We start from the raw sequence: 23,712 nt of genomic DNA on the forward strand, positions 1-23,712 counted from the left end.
ACACTTCTCCCGAAGAAAAATAGAAATACATCACTACTTCCAAATTAAAAAGGACAGAAAACTCTGTCTACTCAAAGAAAAAGGACAGATAACTCTTCTCACAAAAGAAACTAAGACAGAAAACACTACTACCCAAAGAAAAAGGACAGATAACTCTACTTCCCAAAGAAAAAGGACAGATAACTCTTCTCACAAAAGAAACTACGACAGAAAACACTATACCACCCAATGAAAAAAAGAAGATATCACTTCTAAATGAAATCAGACACACAACGTTACTACTCAAAGGAAAAATGAAGATAACACTTCTAAATGAAATCAGACACACAACGCTACTACCCAAAGGAAAAATGAAGATAACACTTCTCCTAAATGAAAACAGACACACAACGCTACTACCCAAAGGAAAAATGAAGATAACATTTCTCCTAAATGAAATCAGACACACAACGCTACTACCTAAAGGAAAAAGGACAGATAACGCTTCTTCGAAAGGAAAAAAGGAAAAAAAGTATAAGAATCGATAACACTTCTCCCGAAAGAAAATAGACAGCACTTCTACCCAAATGAAAAAGGATGGATAACACTTATGCGACAAGAAAAAGGATAGAAAGGCTACTACCCACTGGCAAAGAACAGATAACACCTCTGCATAAAAGGGAAAGGACAGATTACTTAATTGTCCAAAGGAACAAAAAAAAAAACAGATAACACTTCTGCCAAAAGGAAAATGACAGATAATTTTACCAACAAAAAAAAAGGAAAGATACCACTTCTGACAAATAGAAAGGCATAGATACGTCTACAGCCTAACGGATAAGGGACAGATAAATCCACAGTCCACAGGAAAGGTCCAGATAACACACTACCTCAAGGAAAAGATCAAATAAGACGTCTGTTCAAAAGAAAAAGGACAAATAATATGAATGCCCAAAAGAAAAAAGATGGATACCTGTACGTCAGAAAGTAAAAAAGGACAAATAACACCTCTGCTCACAAGTAAAAAGAAAGATTACACTACTGACCTAAAGTCAGTAAACTCAACTGTCCGAAGGAAAAAAGACAGATATTACCACTTCCCTAAAGTAAATGGAACAATACTGTCCAAAGGAAAGTCAACCAAAAACTCTCCTTCCAAAAGACAGATAACTCTACTTAAAAAAAAGAAAAAAGGACAGACAACCTTACTGTCCAAAGTAAAATCTTCTTTCAAAGGAAAAAAGACAGGTTGCTCTACTTCAAAAATGAAAAAGGACAGAACACTCAACTGCCCAAAAGAAAAATGACAGATAACACCACTGTTCAAAAGGAAAAAAAAGGCAAATTTTACTTTTAAAAGGAAAAATGACATACTTCCAACAAAAAGGGACAGATAAAGCTTCTCCCCAAAGGAATAAAGGGACAGATACAGTACCTCTACTTCCCAAAGGAAAAAGGACAGACAACTCAACTAACAAAAGACAAAAGGGACAGATAATACTTCTCTCCAAAAGGAAAAAAAGAATAGATAACTCTATTTTCCTAAAAATGACAGCCATTACAACTTCCCAAAGGGGAACAGGGCTAATTCTACTTTCAAAAGAAAAAGACAAATAGCTCTAAGTAAAAAAAGAAAAAGAACAGATAACACTGCTGTCCAAAGGGAAAAAAACAGATAACACCAGTGCTTAGAGTAAAGAGGGCAGATTACGCTACTGTTCAAAGGAAAAAGACACATAACTCTATTACCCAAAAGAAAAGGACAGATCACTCCAAAAGGAAAAGAAAAGATACATCCTACCGCCTAACGGCCGGAAAAGGAGATTACGTTACTGCCTACTGGAAAAAAAGACAGATATCTCTACTGCCTACAAGAAAAGACCAGATAACACTTGCCCAAAGGAAAACGACAGATATCTACGCATAACGGCAAAAAAAGACAGATTATTCTAGTAACTAAAGGAAAGTGGACAGATAACCTTCTTCTCTAGGAAAAACGACAAAATATTCTCCTGCCAAAAAAAGGGGACAGATATATGTAACTCTACTGCTCAAATGGAAAAGACAGGTTAATATACCGTATAAGGGAAATTAGACAGATTGCTCTAAAACTAATGAATCAGATGACAATACTACCTAAAGAAAAGCAGAAAGGAAATAGGACAGACAATTCTACTGCTAAAAAGAAAGAAAAACACATCACTCTACTTCCGAAAGGAAAAAAGGACAAATAATTCTACTGCCTAAAAGTAAAAAGAACAGATAAAACTACTACACTGAGTGCAAATGGCACTTAAGTCTACTGTCCAAAAGGAAAAACACTAGCCTAAAAAAAAAAGACAGATTACTCCAATGTCTAGGAAAAATGTTAGACAGCACTACTACCCAAAAGGAAAAACGGACAGATTACTCTACTGCTCAAAGCAAAATGACAGCAAACACTACTGCCCAAAAGTTAAAAGGACAGGTAGCGCTGCTGTATTAAGGAAAAGGGACATAACTCAACTTTCCAAAGAAAAAATGACATCACTGCCAAAAAGGAAAAGGGCAAATTCTACTTTTAAAAGAAAATAGACAGATAGCTCTAGCCTCTACTTCAAAAAAGAAAAGACCAAATATCACTATTACCCAAAGGAAAATGACAAATAACTCTACTGCTTAAAGGCAAAAAAAGACAGGTTTCTTTAGAAACTAAGGAAAGAAGACAGATAAGCATTTTTCTCAATAAAGGCAACAGTACTGTAGTATACCGCTGTTCGAAATTCATAAATCGATTGATCAAAAGTAATCCGGGTTACAAACTAAAACTGAGGGAAACACATCAAATATAAGAGAACTGCGACACAACAGAAAAACAACATTAGAATGTAATACACATTGAAACGAACTACATGTATAATATAACAATGGCCATTTTCCTGACTTGGTACAGGACATTTTAAGAAAAAAAATGATGAATTGAACCTGGTTTTGTGGCATGCCAAACCTCCCGCTTTTATGGCAATGTTAAATATATTAACATTAAAATGACAAGATTACATGACAGGACTACGATACAAGTAAACGGGAGAACATATAGGACAAAGAAACACACGAATATTAATAGCTAACAAAAGGTACCAGGTTTAAAATTTAATACGCCAGACGCGCGTTTCGTCCACACAAGACTAACAAGTGACGCTCAGATGAAAAAAGTTCGAAAGCCAAAACAAGTACAACGTCGACGAGCATCGAGGACCAAAAGTTCCAAAAAGTTGTGCCTAATACGGCCAGGGTTTTCTGTCTGGGATAAGAACATCCTTATTATTTAGAACAATTATACTTTTGCGAACAGTAATTTTTTTATAAAATGACTTTATAATAGATATACATGATAAAACCGAAGTGGTGACTAACTACAGAATAAAAAAAACGGTTACATTACATAAAACAACATAAACCAGCACATACAAATTTACAGCCGTGTTAGCCAAAGCCATCAACGCACAAAATGACGTCACATCTGTATTTCTAAAAAAAAATTCCTAAAAATAAGATAGAATTAGGATAGAATTCAAGATTAGATTTGTAATACTGATATAAAATTTATTAATAACAATGAAAATTACAATACAAATTAATATCAAATTGTGGAAGAAATTAGATAATTAATCGTATATAGCTATGTCGGTGTTTCTTCTGAATCAAACTGTAAACTAAATGTATCGTATCGTTGACCCAAACTAAAATCTAATAAATGAACTGGGTGATTAATTATCTTTACCATAACACCCGAATACAACAAAAAAAAGATTTACAAATACAAATGTTAAGACATTTGACCAAATGTGATGAGAATAACAAACATAAAATCAAAACTAAATACATGAATTTGGGACGGAAAAGTACCGTGACACGTCTTATAGCAATGCGAATTCATACTCAGCAAAAACTGTCACAATCGGGAATAAGTCACGTTCGGTAAGATCAGACGACCTAATGGCAAACCACAATCTAACACATGGTAAAAATGTCCTTAGTTAGTTTGGACAAAGACACATAGTATGGATCAACCAATTCGTGATGGTGTCCGTAAAATTTACGGAGTGTCATTTTTAATCTGTCCTCCTTATAATTTTGTTGGCGCAGTTTCTTCGTTAGGAGCACACTCCTGTATATGAAGTCCGTAAAGTGTGAACATGCATGAGAATAACGTATCAATTGAGATATGTAAACACCATACGAAAGGGCAGAGGGTATGTTACTGCTGAGAAATGCAAAATTGATCATTGGGAAGTTGAAATCGTCCAGTTTTTCATAGATTCTCGTGTGAAGTCGTCCATCTGTGTCAATTTTGAGGAAAAGATCAAGGTATGAAACAGTCCTTCTAGTATCAGTAGTATCCTTAATTTCAAGTTCAAAATATTCTCCTGTCCTAAGAAAAGGACAGGCTTTTCTACTGCATAAAGCTTATGGAAACTGGACAGATTCCTCTAAAACTAATGAAAAAGTACAGATGACAATAATACCTAAAGGAAAGAAGACAGATAACACTTCTTCCGAAAGGAAATAGAACAGACAATTATACCGACCAAAAGAAAAAATCGTAATTCTTTACTGCCAACAGAAAAAAGCACAGATAACTCTACTGTCCAAAAGTAAAAAGGACAGATAAAACTACAACCATGAGTTCAAAGGACACTTGAGTCTACTACCCCTAGTGCCAATGACACTTGAGTATACTGCCCAAAGGAAAAGGGACAGACAACACTACAGCCCAAAGAAAAAAACCAGATTACTCTATCTAATAATTAAAGGAAAATTGATATGCACTACTGCAAAATAGTTAAAAGAACACATATCTACTGTGTTAAGGAAAAGGGACAGTTTCTTCAATTACCCTTAAAGAAAAAAGACAGATAACTCTTCTGCCAAAAAAGGACAGATAACTCTACTGCCCAAAAGTAATAAGGACATATTACGCCATTGCCAGAAGGAAAAAGGAAAGATAACGCTATTGCCCAAAAGTAAAGGAGGACAGATAACTCTACTGCCAAAAGGAAAAAGAACAGATAACTCTATTCCCAAAAGGAAAAAAGAACAGATTGCTCTACTGCCTAAAATAAAAGGATAAAATAATCTACTGCCCAAAGTAAAAGACCACATAACACTACTGTCCAAAAGAAAAGACCAGATACCACTGGTGTCCAAAGAAAAAGGACATACATCTGTACTGTCAAAGGAAAAAGGACAGATAACTCTGCTTCCCAAAAGAAAGAGGACAGGTAACTCTCCTGTCCAAAAGTAATCAGAACCCGGCCACGTCCACTTATATTTTTGTCCATCTGATGAGTTAAGCCTTTTTCAACTGATTTTTATAGTTCGTTCTTATGTTGTACTGTTATGCCACTGTCCCAGGTTAGGGTGGGGGGATGGGATCCCGCTAACATGTTTAACCCCGCCAAATTAACCCCGCCAAATTATTTATGTATGTGCCTGTCCCAAGTCAGGAGCCTGTATATTCAGTGGTTGTCGTTTTTTTATGTGTTACATATTTGTTTTTCGTTCATTTTTTTTACATAAATAAGGCCGTTGGTTTTCTCGTTTGAATTGTTTTACATTGTCTTATCGGGGCCTTTTATAGCTGACTATGCGGTATGGGCTTTGCTCATTGTTGAAGGCCGTACGGTGACCTATAGTTGTTAATGTCTGTGTCATTTTGGTCTTTTGTGGATAGTTGTCTCATTGGCAATCATACCACATCTTCTTTTTTATATATTACTTCACTACCAAAAGGAAAAAGAAAAGATAAAACTACTACCCCGAGTGCAAAGGACACATTATGTCCATATTATGTATGTGTTTTCCTTAGTCAGGACTCAGTGGTTGTCGTTGTTTGTTGTTTATCATACTTGTTTTCTATTATTGTTTTATACATACATTAGGCCATTGGTTTTCTCTTTTGAATTGTGTTACATTTAGTCATGAAGGCCTAGGATAGCTTCATCAACGTTTTAGGCGTTGTTCATTGTAAAAGGACGTACGGTGATCTATATGTGTTTACATCTACGATGTTTGGTCTTAGATGGATCTGTGTCTCATTGTCAATCCTACCACATTGTCTTACTTTTATACAAATACTATGAAGTACTTTACACAACTTTTTAAGAATTTTGAGTCCTCAATGCTCTTCAACTTTGTATTTGTTTGGCTTTTTAACTATTTTGATCTAAGCGTCACTGATGAGTCTTATGTAGACGAAGGTGCGTCTGTCGTATAAAATTATAATCCTGGTACTTTTGATAACTATTTACATTTCTGACTTGTTTGAAATATTGATTGACTAATTGATTGATTGATTGATTGATTGATTGATTGATTGATTGATTGATTAATTAAAGGGACACTTGCTACGAGATTTATAAAAAATCTAAAATATGTTGTTTTTTTGTGCAATCATTAATAAAAGTGAGATAACAATTCGCTTTTAGCAGTCAGTATTGTTCAATTTTGTCAAAATAAGCGACGAAAATTGATAATGTATTTTTCACTTGCCAGTAAATAATTAGGCCTTATTTAATCCGACTCATGTGTACTTCAATTAAACCCCTTAGATAGAGATGGATAACACGTAAATTGTGTGTGTATAGTTAATCAAAGGAATATAATGTCAACATTGAAAGTGAAACTAAGGTAAATCGTTTAATTGACTAATTCGATCCACAAAAAATCATTCATACAGGTAAAGACGATGATTAACATATATTTTTTATCTATAATATGAAATTAAACAGACCTAGAAAAATCAAATTACACGAGTTGCTGTTATCAATTATGTTTGTATGGTCATCGGAGGTATTCGGAGGCGAACTCGGTCGTTAATTAGAAGGCGTCTAGACTAAAATACTCACGAAACAATGCTGTATATTCTCGACCCCATGCCCTGTTAATTGTTTATTTTATACTTTATAATTAGGATAAATGTTTTACATTGTAATGAATCAAATATTAGAATTTTAGTCAAATCGGTGAGCAGGTGCCCCTTTCAGAGAGAGAGCACACATTTGTCTAAGTCTTCGCTGCTAACGCTTTGATTGAATCTTTTATTGCAAAGAGCATATATATGCTATAGCATTGGAAATATATTAACAACATGACAAATGATAAACAGTATATACAATAAAAAGCATTATCAGAAAACAAATAACATTAAGTAACAATATGAGAATTGATCGACCACGCAGATTTTATGTAACTACACATATGTATAACAGACGTTAATTTAAATGCTGTAATTTAGTAATGTTTGGTCAAGAACAATAGAATTTTGGCAAATTATGTTTGTATCACTTGTATGGTCATCGGAGGTATTTGGAGGCGAATTCGGTCGTTAATTAGATGGCGTCTTGACTAAAATATTCACGAAACAATGCTATATGTTCTCGACCATATGCCCTGTAAACTGTTTATTTTATACTTTATTTTTAGGATAAATGTTTTACATTGTTATAAATCAAATATTAGAATTTTAGTCAAATCGGTGAGCATGTGCCCCTTTCAGAGAGAGAGCACACAATTGTCTACGTCTTCGCTGCTAACGTTTTGAATTAATCTTTTATTGCAAAGAGCATATATATGCTATAGCATTGGAAATATATTAACAACATGACAAATGATAAACAGTATATACAATAAAAAGCATTATCAGAAAACAAATAACATTAAGTAACAATATGTGATTTGATTGACCATGCAGATTTTATGTAACTACACACAGGTATAACAGACGTTAATTTTAATGCTGTAATTTAGTACTGTTTGGTCAAGAACAATAGAATTTTGGCAAATATTTTGGTCTAATTGATCTATAAGCACGGCATACTAATAAAAAGTGGTATTTGTTTTCAACGTACTGCACATTTGCATAAACGTAATTTCCTAGCCATGTCAGTACATCTTCTTGTTTCAATGTTCAGCTTTAATGTACAACTACGCAATTAAGTTAAAAGTGTGAATTATAACAGTAATCTAAATAATGTTCAAACCTAGATTTTAACTTTATATTTATCATTTGTTTTAGTGTGTCAAGCTTCTGGAATAAACATAATAATCTTTGACCGTATACAGTAAGCTATTTTCTTTACATCAACAATGTAATTAGATAAAATTCGACTCGTTGTCAAATATTTCAATTCAAGTCAAATCGTTGAGTTTATCAATTAATAAATATAATATTATCGGATCGAACGAGAACTGTTTAAATGATTTATTTAACCCTTTGATATAGGTGGAAACAATTTTAGATTTTTCCTGGCATCCGTAAATTAATAAAGCCGAAGCTAGACATTCGGTGCTGTCAGCAATAGAATAATCATTATGGTTAAAATGTGCATCTTTACAGGCTTCATTTATATCAAGCAAGGCTTGTGTACTCGTATGATGTTTGGAATTTTCATTTAAACGATATAAACATAAGAAACGTAGAAAGTGTAAATACACATTAGGAAATATATAAGCTTAAATAGTATTCTGTACTTTGAGTTCTACTGGTTTAATTTTTGAGTTTAAATAAAAAGATATTTCATGTATGACATGACGCCTGTAGAGATTCAATCTTTTCCACTCACCAGAGAAGATACCTTCTTTTTCAATATCGTCTAGATTGCTGCTATAAAGTTTAATCGAATTCATAAACAATTTATTATCCGAACAATGGATAGACGCGTGTAAAATAAGTTGTACAGCTATTTTATACTGACAAAAACCATAAAAGTAGGTAGCTAAATAAAGCCAACCAGAAACGGCATCTGAATGAACTCCAAGGTAAAAATACGGTAAATATCGCTTTGATAAACTATACTTATATCTGTTTGGCAAATCAACGTGAACATTGAAAGTTTTTCCGAACATTTGGCAAAATCTGAAAAATACTATAGATGGTAAAAACCGATCCGATTTGATGTCAAGAAATCTACGGATTATTTGACGACCATAGAATTGACATGACGCATCATACAAATTGTGATTCATTACTTTCATGGGAAGGAAACTTAACATTCCTAAAACTCGGAGTTGAGCACTTGTATTCAATGTAGCACTTATAGTGTTTATTTCACAACAAATCCTTTCTGTTTTAGATTTATTCTTGTGAACAAAAGAACCGCTGTAAAAACGTGATAATGTCTCGCTGTTCTTAAAACAACCCAGACCTTTTGAATACAGTTCGGCCAAGCAATTTACTAGTTTGAGATGCTGATCTTGATTAAATTTTTGCTCAAACAGGTTGTTTTCTGTAATAAAGAAATGAGGGAGTAGTTCGTACCTTACACAGTATATTAGACGCTGAAGGCATTTCATAAAGCATGGCCAAATATTTTCTGGTCGCCATATTGATGGATCAGATTCCTCGGAAACCCAGAATATAATGGTTTTCAAGAAATATGAACATAATAAGCCTCTTAAACTTTCTATCTTATTAATCACTTCCTTTAATAGAAGTTTCATAAGTGCATAACACAGGAGCTGAGTGTGCGTAAACGAGAATATAAGATGTTTTTCTGCTACGGAAAAAGAAATTCTCCATTCCAAGTGTTCGTTTGGAGATTCCTTGCAACCAATTGGTACCAAAAGTATTCCATATTCACATATTATCGATACCAACTTAGAAGACGGCCAGTAACGTTCTCTTTTTAACCATGGCTGAGCCTGTTTGATCCACTCTGGGCATCTGAAACACAACGCAAAATCAACTGTGCCATTTTCGATGCCATTAGATATACATGGACCATGTTCTTTTCCTTGTGGTCCCATGAGCAAATTAAAACAAGATAACAGTAACATTCTGATATCACCACTTGCAAAAACGTATTCCTCGCTTCCTCCCGTAGCACATATCATATGCACCAAAGGATGAAAATAACAACTGTGTCCTTTCAGTTGAGTAAACCCGGGCTTACAGGATTCGGTTTCCATTGTGAAATTGTTCGGAATTAGAAAAGAGTCAGCAGATCTTCTCTGACTTATATGTATAAAGGAAAACAGACCCATTATATCTAAATCACTTCCCATATCTAACCCTTCTGACCTACTTCCACTTGTCACAAAAGTTGTCTTTCTCTCACAAAAATAATCTAAAGAAGCGTAGTATTGGCGCCTTACTTTTACGATGTCTTCTGATCCTATGATCTCGCACAAGTAGTTGTAGAGTTTTCTGCATACATCAGCTGTAACGTCCATGTCTGCAAAATTTACTGTAGATATCCAGAATAACTATTCTATATTGAGAACTGTTGTTAATATTCATCAACCTGCTTTGTAAACATAATAATGATGATAAATCATTTCATCTGTGTTGTTTGTTTTCTCAATGACACTAAAAAGAGAAATACTGTATGTTTAAGGGATGGTGTTCGTACCAACATTTGTTTTCCCCGTTTTAAACAAAAAGTAAAATCACAAAAATACTGAACTCCGAGGAAATTCAAACGTAAAGTCCCTAATCAAATGGCAAAATCAAATGTCAAAACACATCAAACAAATGGACAACAACTGTCATATTCCTGACTTGGTACAGTCATTTTCAAATGTAGAAAATGGTGGATTGAACCTATTTTTATAGCGCTAAACCTCTCACTTGTACGACAGATTGTTTTAATTTATTTTATTTCCATTAATAAAGAAAAGTGCTTCAAATTTAACATTTATCTTACCTTTTTTGTTACAATTTAATAGAATTCAATTAGCAAAAATATAATCCCTTCAAACATCGAAAAAGGAGATAAATACCGATTGGAACCAATACGTCTAACAACATCAGACAGTTATTATTGCGAAATGAAAACGAAATGAAACTTGCCCACAGAGTCATTTCCATCAATCTATTTTAAAGTTTGTCAGTTCTATTGTCATATTGAATAAATACAATAGCTATTGTTCTCTGTGTAGTTTATTCACAAGGACCTTTATTTTTTTCTAAGAGAAATCCATCACTCATTGATTATTTTACACGAGTAATAAAGATATCTTTAAAGGACGAAAATACAACTTTTATCTCACAAAACTGCATGTGATATTGCATACATTCAATATCAATGATATTTTTTTTAATATGTTCCATATGAACCCTGAACTCTTCATAAAAAGTTAGATTTCTGACAAAATGTTTAGCATTGTTCCTATTGAAATTTTAAGTTTTTATTTGTCAAAGACAATTTTTTTCTCCATAAGATCAGCTTTTAATTTTTGAATCACAGATTGCAAATATATTATTCATATTGAATAAATACAACATCACATCCAGTTTCGTGAGTTTACATGTACATATGATATTTTACTCATGTAAATTAATCAATTAAGGATGGATTTCTTTCAGAAGTAATCTAAATGTATATCTATTGTATTTAATCAATGGGACAATATAACTGGCACAAGTTTATATATATTGACCAAAAGGTAATGACTCAGTGGAAAAGTTTCACCTAGTTCGCAATAATTATTATTTTATAATCTATCTGTTTTTCTATGGTCTACATTCTGAATATGTTGGATAATGATCTAGGTACATTATTCAGTTTACAAAATACATGTATGAATTAAAAAAAAAGATATACCAACAAGATTTGAAAACACCTATACTTACAATAGCAGCAAAGATAAATGCTTTTGCATCAAATTAAAAATATATATATATATCGAAAAAATATATGATACGTTTGTATATAGATTATAATGTTCCTCACTTATCAATTCTAAGGCAGACTTATACATAATATGTACTGTTGTTAAAATGTGCTACCAGTTCTGAGATTTAGATTGAATTAATATCTTACACCTTCCAAAAGCTTATTTTGAATATACTTGATGCTGTGCAAGCGCAATCAGGAATAAGAAATATGAGTTAAAGAGTTTTAAAATTGATACAATAATCTATCTTTGAAGTATTTTGTTTGATAAGTAGAAATGGCTATACTTACATAATAAATATCCTCCTTTTTTCGAGATGTCTAAATAAATCTGCTACTTGTCTCTTTTGTGTTGATGTTCCGGATCATATGACCCGGATATTTAATACGATGAACTTTGCATAAAGTATTTCAATTCAAGGTGGCATAAATTAAGATTTAAGATTAAATATATCAAATCTTTATATTCGATATTACATAAGCCATTATCTAGTTGGAATGCAATAGGAAATTTTGGTTAAAAAAATGTGATAAGAAATTTGAGGATGAACTTTTTCTGTGTAAATGTTCTGACCTTTCAGGTCTTGAGATAAAAAACCTACCATATTATTACAGAAGCGCTTTACAATTGTGGTCAAAATTGACAAAGATCACACAGGGTATATTTAACGAAATGGAAGTAAAGAAACAGCGATTATTTGGAAACTCAAATATTTTATTTCAGGGCAAATCTTTATTTTATTCTTCCTTTTCAAAAAGTCATATCAAAACTATTGGTGATATATGGGACGATAATACCAAAGATTTTAAATCGTGCAATGAAATATATAGACAATTAATAGATAAACGTAATTGTATTTCGGAATATTCACGAATTAAAAGTTCCATACCACAAACATTCATGCAGATTTTAAAACATAACGATGATCAACCTGCTTTAAAAAGCAACAAAATAAAAATGTCTGAAAACCTTGAATTTTTAAATCCAGACAATAAAATTATTAAAATCAAGGATTTGACATTAAAATATGTTCAATTAAACATTAACATAACTGAGACCCCTAAGGGTCAAACAAAATGGGAAAATTTGTATAGGGAGTATATAAATTGGGAAAAAATTTGGCTAAATCTAAGTAAAATGGATATTAATAGAAAAGTTAAAGAATTTCAATGGAAATGTATACACAGGATTATATATTCTGAAAACAGACTGAAAATAATGCACATGTCGAATGGAAAATGTCACTTATGTGATGAAATTAATAATATTGAAACTCTTGAGCATTTATTTTATCAATGTATCAATGTTAAACCATTAATAGAAACGGTTGTTAGAAATTTACAACTTTGTAACCTTATAAGCGACGAGGTTCTCGTTGAAAAAATATTTTATTAGGAACTTGTACAGAGAATTCGAATAATTCCATTGTTAATGCAATATTACTTTATTTCAAATGGGCTATTTGGAAAATACGTAATAAATGCAAATTCGATAAAATTAAACTGAATGTACAGTCTATACAGGCTTTGCTAAAACTGCACATGAAAAACGAATTAAAATTTCTTCTGCTACGCTCGGATACAAAGTATATATGCAAAACGAAAATTAAACTCTTTATCGAAAATTTTTAGGAAGATGTACTTAGTTCTACTGCTCTAAACGAAAGGTGTGTTCGATTCCATATATATATACTTATCTTATTGTATCTTGTGTATAAAGTAGTGAACAATATGTTATTATAACAGAAAGAAAAAACAATATTTTGTATTGTAATTATTATTTAAATCTATGTCTGTGCATATTAGTTACATTAGTAAATTACCACATATATTATGCTTCGTAATACATTTGTACTCACCACATGTGCTTTATCCTTTTTTTATAATCCATAAATATATATTAAAGAATACTTTCAAATTCTGTTCAATCACATCAAAATTCTTCAAGTCAAACTATAACTTATTTTCGCAATCAAATTTTAAAGTTTTTCCAGTTTAAATCAACACATGTTTGTTCAGTGAACCGGATATACGATAGTGATTTTATACAGTGATGCTTATCAGGTGTGAAAATCAATTGTATTGGTTATTTAAATATAATTATGTATGTAAAACTATTGTATAAACTCATTTGATATTTTCCTTGGTCAAGTGAGGCTGTTAAAATACAGGGGCCCCTAAGTATGCGACCTGGGCTACTTAGGTATTTATATAGCAGGAAATGATTGAATAAAATATTTGTTATCGTTAAAAAAAAAAAAAAAAAAAAAAAGATTTTTAAAAGGAAATTGTGACTTATTCAAATTGGTTATCATTGTTACATGTAGATGAATAATGAAATAAAGTGAATTTTACTTGCAATCTGAAATTAAAGTAAAAGCAGTTTTACATAGAAATATAAAGATATGGTAAGAGTGCCAATGAGACAACTCTCCATTCAAGTCACAATGTGTAAAAAGTAAACAATTAAAGATCAAATAACGGCCTTCAACAATAAGCCTTGTCTTATACCGAACAGAAAGCTTTAAAGGGCCACACAAAGACTAGTATAAAAAAAATTCAAACAGGAAAATAAACTCATCATAGATACCAGGACTAAATTTTATATATACTCCAGACGCGCGTTTCGTCTACAAAAGACAGATCAGTGACGCTCGAATCCAAAAAAGTTAAAATGGCCAAATAAAGTACGAAGTTGAAGAGCATTGAGGACCAAAATTCCTAACCAGCGATCTAATATACATAAAGAAAGTAACGATTTTGAACCAGAATAACAAACAATGGTCAGTAGCAATTTTTCCTTACGAATCACTATGTCGACCTCGACTTTGGAATATAAGTTTAAGAAATATTTAAATGGACCATTAAACTCCTTTAATCTGTTCGTGCGTCAAATCGTACGATTTTACAACCGCAGTAGTTTATACGTGCAGTACGAAAAACAAGAATAGATGAGCAGCACGTTATTAAAATATCGTATGAACATCGTATTTCTGGTAATGGAAATGATATGGATCAAACGTATTAGAACCAGTCTCCAAAAGACGATTAAAGGCTATATCTATTATTCATACGTATGTAAATAATCAATTTATTTTCGATTTCTTATTTTCATTTGTCATAAGCAATATAACGTGTGATACTATTTGAAAAAATGCTTACCCTTCCGGTAAAAACAAGTCTGCTCACCCTTCAAAAGCATCTACATTTCCATCCACGGCTTCTCCATACACTTCCGGAGTATCTCAAATCACACCGGTTTCCATGGTATTAGTGTTTTTCTATGTTGACATCATTGTTTATTGTTATAGTGATTGCGATTAAAACACCATGTTGACTAATGTTCCCCAATTTTTGACATTGTTACCGTATGTATCTGTAAGTGTTGTTCGCACCTTTTTGTTAATATAATGAAATTATATGAGACTGTCATACCAGTAAGAGATTTAACCAGCAATAAAACCAGGTTTAATCCACCATTATATACATTAGAAAGTGCCTATACCATGTCAGGAATTTTTCCATTCGTTTAAAATATTTTTTTCAGCATTTGCATTGGTTTTTCCATTTGCACAGTGTGGGAACGAAACTGTACAGTTTTCTAATATATTGGTCATTCGGGAGACTGTCAAGCATGTCCGACATTTAAAATATAACAAATTGCTTGATGGAAATTTTGATGAACTCAAATGTTACTATATAACGTTTATGCTGCAAGTTTTGGTAATCAAAACATTCTATATGAGAGTATGAACCAATCAAATAATAATATTTGCATCCAAACGTTTTCCTTAGAATGGTAGAGCTCCGAGGAAAATCGATCTAGACCGTCACATAACAGCGATCAAACATTTTCTAATAAACATCGAAAAAACAATCGTTGCTACCAGAATTTTCACATGTACCTTTTTCTGATATACAGTCTTACCTGTCTGAAAGTTTAAAAGCCTTTGTTCCAGTAGAAACCCAAACATTTTAATTTTCATGATCAATGTCTGATATTTTAATTGAATGTACAACAGCTTGCTAGTTTACTGTACAATCACTTGGAGTTTTCCTGCTACGCGTTTATTCCCGAACATTTATTTTGCATACGCGCATATTTCCAAACAGTTATTTTGCTTACGTGATATTTGCCGCGGGAAATGGGTGTTATTCTCCTGAAAGGCACGAAAAACATACAGTAATATCTTAATTATTTTATTAGTTAGTGAAGTATAATAATGTTTCTTGTTATAGTTTAAACTGTAAATACGAATGTTTGCCCATTCTTTTCACAAACTATACTTTTCTTGGTGAATTAGTCAAATGTACATATCGATAAACTCAGGCGTTGTATCAGTTATAAATTGACATAAAAGAACAAATTATCTGAAAAATAAACGTAAAATGAAAGGAAGTTCAAAATATGTTAACAATATAGTTAGCTGAAGTGGACATTTCTGATTTCCTTTCGTATGCATTGTAAACCAAGTGTTTCGCACGGTTGTTGATAAACAAAAGACTAATAATTGTATCCTTGCTGATGTTTAGGGAAATTCATTCCTCTGTACCACGAATTGGCATTATTGTTTTATTCAAAAGTTTCCAAAACATATGATGTTTCTCATTGATTTGTACAACTTGATTGGTTTTTGTGGTATTTATATTTAAATCGTTGCTTTAACCCAAAACAAATATTCCGAATTATTGTAACAATTTTTTATCAAACGATAGCTTCATCATTTATTTGCTATTTTGTTTATTATTCATATATCTGACATTACTAGGGTTTCAATATTTGTGTTTATTTGTAAAATAACATATGCATATACCTTTATTTAATGTTTCGCACCAAACACGTATATATTTATATTTTGCAACAACGGATGACGATATATTCACTGTCTGAGGATATCTAAAACCATCTGTAAATGCAGCTTGGCTTATAACAGTGTACACTTTTTAAAATGTAAATACAATAAATATTGACAGCCGTTCATCTTAATTGTATATCAACCAATAGATAATATTGTGTAGCCATCCTCAATAAAAGACAGACACAGTTTGTATTTGAAATAAAAATCAGATAGAACTAATATTTGCTAGAAACATAATAATATTATAATACATACTTGATGAGACAATATGTATCTTGCGCTGTACATTTTATATTACATGTTTATTGATTTTGACATTTTGTATTAATTCGCTTGGGCGGTGATGCATGCCTATCAGGAGTCGCTTTCCCTATAGAGGCAAGCGGTTTTAGTGAGGAATGATATAAATAAATAGAAAGAAAAAAAACGAAAAAAAGACATCTCAAACGGACCCCAGAAGGCCAGAACACCAACTAAATAAAATATGACAAGCTGGCAACATAAGTGAAAAAAAAAATAAAGATCTACATGAGTAATGGCCTCTTTATCTTGTTGTATGGTTAGAATGCTGGAGGATAACACAGAAAGACAGCCAGAAACTCTCTGGATTTCACACATAATGTATGAGGAAGAATTGTTAGATATATTAGCAAGCAAAAATATCCAATAAAAAGCTGTACAAAGGTACAGGACAAAACGATCTGATGACAACATTAAAACAACGGATATTAACATGGCTAGGTTACTCCTTAAGAAAAAAACAGGGATGACATCACCAAAAAAGCTCTGTTATGGACACCATCGGAAGATGAAAGAAACAAAGGAAGTTTTAGACCAAAACAACATAGAGAAGAACGATTGACAGTGAATTTAAAACATGGGAAAGACCTGGGGTGAAATGGAGAAGATTGCTAAGGACAGAAAACAGTGTTGAGACCTGGTATCAACCTTATATGTCAGCTGGTGTGAAGAGGATTTGTTAGAACAATAGGTTGAATGAAATTGTTTTGATAGTCTTCGTCTTTAATAATGGTTGGAATAATGACAAATGTTTTTTTTTTTCAGTTCAGCATCTTGGTATTTTGTTATTAAAGAATATTTTTTGTACCATCATCAAGCATTACAAAAATTCTGAACTCCGTGGAGAAGTCAAAATTGAAAGTCCTTTATCAAATGACGAAATCTAAAGCTAAAACACATCAAAGGAATTGATAACAACTGTCATATTTCTGACTTGGTACAGGCATTTTCTTATGTAGAAAATGGCGGATTGTACCTGGTTAAAAAGCTAGCTAAACCGTCTACTTGTATGAAATCGCCACAAAGAGGTAGGGACAATTTGTCGGCAATTTGTTTCATTCGATAAGATAGGTAAACAATGTTTTAAATAGCCCGATAGATGCTTTTTATAGTACATAAAAATACGTCACATCATTTATTTTCATACCTTGAACAGGTATTCTTACAAAAACAAGGCCATGACTATTGATTTTTTAATATTGATTTTATTTTATTATTAACATCCTTTATGCAAGGTGCCATACCATGTAACTTCTCAAGGAGCCAAATGAAATCGAACTAATTCAAATCGTGATTTTCTCATTCTGATTATGTATATCTGTTACACAGTATTTGTCCTGGTCTTTTAAGGTTTTATCGTCTATAAGATTAGACAAGAAAATACATGTGCATGTATATATTTTAACCGCAGAACATTTTACATCAGTTGGTCATAGATCACCCTGTGTTACTACTTCATGTTGTATTGCCTTTTCTGTAATTTTAACAAATCGGCCCTTCGTTGTGATACAGATGCAACAGCTTCTTGATGTTTTACCTACAATCACGATTTGTAGTGTAATTGATTTGTTCTGTTATGTTGTTTTATTTTTCTGATGAGTTATGTACCCGTGTATAGACGGTGGTAAAAATTTCAGTACTAGTATCTTTACAGTTTGTGATTTGGCGACAAAATTGTTGTTGACTGCATTTGTTACATATAATACCATGTTCAAAAAAGGTTTCGACGAAATGTGTTTTGTTGTTATGAAAATTGTATAAAATGGCCTTATTTTAAGTTATGTGTATATTACACCCGCAACATGTAGGCTTAATTTCTATAGAATTAATTTTCGTGTTATTGGTTATGTACAGGCACCTACATCAGTTTGACGGCAGTTGTCCCTTGGAGATATGTAATAACGTAAACACATGAATAGAAAGTAATTCAAGAGTATGGACAGTCATAGGATTGCACACAATAAGCGATACATTGTTTTTTTCTTTGATACACGTAAAATTATTTACTAGTACACTAACTGAATAGTCAAAATGAACCAAAATGACTCTATGAATCAAGCAAACAACCGAAAAAATATGATAGAAACTTTAAATTTAATATAACAACACAAAAAAATGCAAAAGTTCTGAGCGAGGTTCGAACCCTTTCTTCAAAACCGTCGTTTATTAGTAGTTCTGTGCTCTACTGGTGGAGCTACGGCGATTCTTATCATTATGATTCTTATTTAGAAACTATATTGGTACAATTTATCGATGTTACAATTTTTTCTTTAAAAAGTTGTTTTTTTATGTAATAAGGACACACTAAACCAATTTCATTTTTGAAGTAAAAAGTAGTATGAATAACAACAGTCATAAAAAGCATAACTTTTCTTTGGTTTGAAATGTCCTTCTTGGGGGATTCCCTGTTTTTTCCACATAAAAACACCCGAAAATCCGGATATTGGACTTTCATCCTTTTTTTGGGTTAAATTAACTATTGATCACACATATCATACTATATATAAATCGAGATATTGATCAAAAAGCATTTTTATTTTTGGTTTTTATAGGAAATTTTACTCTGTATGCACTTTTTGAAATTGGCCCTTCTGTGAAAAAAATCCTCGGCATATTGGCCCTACCTCTTATATTTATTGACAATGATGTGTGAACAAAACATATAGACCTATTTGTCTAGGGGCCAACGGAAGGACTTCTCTGGGTGCGGGAGTTTCTCGCTACATTGAAAACCAATTGGTGGCCTTCGGCTGTTGTCTGATCTATGGTCGGGTTGTTGTCTCTTTGACACATTCCCCATTTCCATTCTCAATTTTATAATAGGTAAATTGGTCCGAGTACACAGTAATTTCGTAGTGCATTTCTTTTAGACAATAAATGAAAATTAAAAAAATCCCACCTGCGCTTTCTCAATAATATTTTTACAGTGTGTTGTACTACTTTTGGGACAAATTATATCAAAATTATAGAAAACTTCATCAGCTCTAACTCAAAATATGGACAATTTTATGTTAAGGGGGTCTTGAAATCTTTTGACAGCTTCCGAAGAGCTAATTTTTGACCTTTTTTAGCTGGACCTAATCACTACTTTACATTAATATTTATGACCCAAATTTTTTTACAGTGTCATTTCACCCCTCAACTTGCTATATGAGGCATAACACATGGACAAATAAATTTGGAAGGGGTATAACAAAAATTGGCAAGTAACACACTGTCCACACTAAGGACTATACAAAGTCAACATTGTGTTATAGACTTAATCACTATAAAACAAACAAATATATAACAAAAAACACAAAAACGGAATATCTATAAACAAGGTCTTGGAATCTTCCCATGAACGTTTCTAGAAAAAGAACGAGACGTTCTTTGACAAAACCCTGGTTCATCAGGTTTCTGCTCAGACACTGGTGACGTTTTATAAAGCTCTTGAATACCGTATGTTTGTCTTTTCACTTTTATGTACAGTCCAAATATTTTATAAATGTTCTAATAGACATGCAAAACTAAACTATAAATTATGGGATACAGTTTGTTTGCATACAAATTTATTTTGTGCAAACTAATTTTATATCTGATATCCTTAAAATTAATTTACTTGAAATAAATTCATAAGACATAATGTTATAATTCTAAAACCAGAAGGGTATCTACGATAGACGTTTTCATTCTAAAATTTTAATAAACTTTTCGCTGAATTTTTCAAGTTATGATATTTTTACACAAGCTAGTGAGGAACATGAAGTTTAGAGTACTTTAATGGTAATATCGTAATGAAGTACTTCTTTAATTCTGACTCATTTTGAGGACAATACAACTAGTACAGTTTACATGGGCGTTTGCTTCCCTAAAGTACAATAACTTTATGGATGCACCACTGTTCATGCATAAATAGTTATCACGTGGAATGTTTTATTTTTAATTATTTAACTGTTGTCAAGAAGTTATTTCCGTTCGTAAGATCTCTTTACCGTATTTTTTTATTTTCACGACAACAAAATATCACGTACGCGGATGTTCTTGGAGAAACTGTCTTAAAAATGCTTCACCGATAGGCTTTTGTCATGAAAGTCACGAGTTTTGTTTAATTTATTAACTTTTTTAAAACCTACACTCACTTTCGTCGACTTTTAACTTGTTGAAAATCATTTTAACAGTCTGTGACTAGATAAAATAAATTGTAGAAAAGATCAACTTTAATGTAACTTCCATTATAAATCCATATAAAGTTTGATATATTAAAAAAAAGTATTCATAAATTTTAAAACTCTAAAGTTAATTACAATAAGGAGAGTCCATAAACACTGATAACATCAATTGTTATCAACAAACAGAACGAATAGAAATTAAATAATAATTTTTCTGACTTGGTACAAGCATTTTCCGAAGAAATAAGTGGGTCCGAGAAGAATCTGAACGAATTAATAGTGCTTTCATAGCCTATGGAAAATCTTGTATACAAATGTTTGGTTTCTGGACAGCTCCTCGCCTAACTAATCCTTGTAATCCAATTTAGCTGATATATGAATCAGCTGAAAATTCACTCATCATAGATACCAGGGTTGAAATTTTATATTTGCGCCAGACGAACGTTTCGCATACAAAAGACTCACCAGTGACGCTTGAATAAAAAATTATTAAAAGGTCAAATTAAGTACGAAGTTGAAGACCATTGAGGACCAAAAATTCTTAAACGTTTTGTCAAATACAATAAAGGGACATCTAGTTCCATAAAGAGTTTCATAAGTGCATAACATAGGAGCTTAGTGTGCGTAAACGAGATTGATGCTTTCTACTATACGGAAAAAGAAACTCTCCATTCCAGGTGTTTGTTTAGAGATTCCTTACAGCATATCAGTACCAAAAGTATACCATATTCACATAGTATCGATACCAACTTACGTTCTCGTTTAATCAATTGCTGTGCTTGTTTGTTCTACTACACGTCAACATCCATGTTTCGAAGATGAACCGTAGAAATCCCTAAGAGCTCTTCAATATGATTGTAAACGAACTTGGATACATGATTGAGTTAACAAATTATGAATAAAAAAGATATACTCTCAAGCTTTGAAAAACTGTATTTGCACCAAAATAAATGTTAATTTTTTTTTATTAAAAAATGAATAAAATATAATGTCAGTCACTTGTCACTCTTAAGGCCGATTTAAACTGGGACTAATAGACGTGTTAGATACATGATTACTTTTGACAAACAACAAGCGAGAGTCGAGAGAAGATAAGCATTTTAAAGGGGTCATATCCAAATAAATATTGATTTTTATAAATTACTACCGTTAACATATTAGTGCATTATGTAAACTCAATTGAAGCACGATAAAGTAAAGATATTATTGTTTTCAGTCAATTGATTTGTGACCTTTTCTACCAAACCAGCGCAAACTTTAAGATTTATTTTACGGCGCGGATGACGCCACATTTTAACAAGTCTTTTATAATATTTTAAAAGTTTGCGCATAACATGTTCGACATTTACTTGTCATCCCCTAATATAAACAAGATTCTTGATAACATCAAGTTGTAGTCCATGTTCTCTTCTGGTATCCAGTTGTTCTTCATAGGAGACCACTATGTATGTAATTTTGGTTGTCAATCAAAACCTGGGTGTGGATACCGGGTAAATGTCGATATAAAGAATAAAACTTTTCCTGTGGCTGATTTAGTTGGCGACGAATTGCAAGATATGAACCGTCTACAGCCGGCACTGCGTTTGGCAGTTCTGGTCATCAGCCTTGCAAGGAAAACCACTCGTGAAAATATCTTCTTCAACAACAGTTCTATACCATCAATTGTATGTGACATAACGAATGAAGAAACATCAAACAACAAATCAAATGAAATCAAATAACACGCATATAATTATGTTCTTAGCCACAAGATTGTCGTGTTTCGAATCCATAGTTTACCGATTGTCACCTTTGTAAACAATCAACAAAGAAGCATGAATATTAAGCACGTGTATAACATGTACAATCAGATAAACGTTTATTCAAATGACAGATCTATGCGTATTGCGACCACCGGTTTTTTAACGAGAAAGGTCACACTGAGTTCACTGCTTACGGAAAACATATTGTCAAATTGTTTACTGGAAGCAAACTATTAAAACAAGTTAGTGTCTTCTTAATTTGAACAAATTATAGAATATTCTTTAGAAAAAGTATATGGACATAAGTCTTATACTTTGTATTTGTTTGGCTTTATAACACTTTTGATCTGAGCGTCACTGATGAGTCTAATGTAAACGAAACGCGCGTCTGGCGATTTAATTTATAATCCTGGTACCTTTGATAACTAATTATGATAAAAACTAGCAATTTACTTATAAAAAAAAATATTCATAATTTAAGTTCCAGATGACTTTAATATTAAAGAACATAACTGATAGGCTTTATGGTTTTCACAAAACTTCAAAAGCATTTATCAGACTTCGCTTGTATTAGCCCTTTACTTTTTGTTGACAGTTTTGAAACAATCTTGAACTTTACATGTTATTCAGCGTAACCAACCTTGCACTTCCACATAGTTATCCTTCAAACAAAATGATATAAAAACAGTTGTTTCTTTTATTAAATAAACTCATCATAGATACCTGGACTAAATTAAGTATATACGCCAGACGCGCGATATTATAACTGAGGAAAAGAGACCAATAAATGTTTGAAACATGTATATTATTATTGTCAAGTTTTTCTCATGTCTGATTTGTCTATGTAGTTGCTGTAACCAACATTGGTTGTTGTTCGTTTCACACATAAAGTATCAATAGGTTGACGTCACAATGCCGCCATCGCACTTCATCGTGTTGACCAACACGATTCTGCATGGACCATTGCAGTTCAGCGTGACTATCGCAGTTCAAAGTACCATCACGGTTCCGTGTCCAACAT

The 23,712-nt window shown here is 32.3% G+C and overlaps 1 protein-coding gene across 1 annotated transcript; it reads right to left on the reverse strand.

Annotated features, from left to right (window-relative positions):
* Positions 1-8,098: 8,098 nt before the first annotated feature.
* On the reverse strand, positions 8,099-10,324 carry LOC143056861 (uncharacterized). Its single transcript, XM_076230029.1, has one exon. The coding sequence runs from the start codon at positions 10,192-10,194 to the stop codon at positions 8,476-8,478; it is 1,719 nt and encodes a 572-aa protein (XP_076086144.1). The 5' UTR covers positions 10,195-10,324; the 3' UTR covers positions 8,099-8,475.
* Positions 10,325-23,712: the final 13,388 nt, after the last annotated feature.

The sequence above is a fragment of the Mytilus galloprovincialis genome, chromosome 13, assembly GCF_965363235.1.
Source record: "Mytilus galloprovincialis chromosome 13, xbMytGall1.hap1.1, whole genome shotgun sequence".
Lineage (NCBI taxonomy): Eukaryota > Metazoa > Mollusca > Bivalvia > Mytilida > Mytilidae > Mytilus > Mytilus galloprovincialis.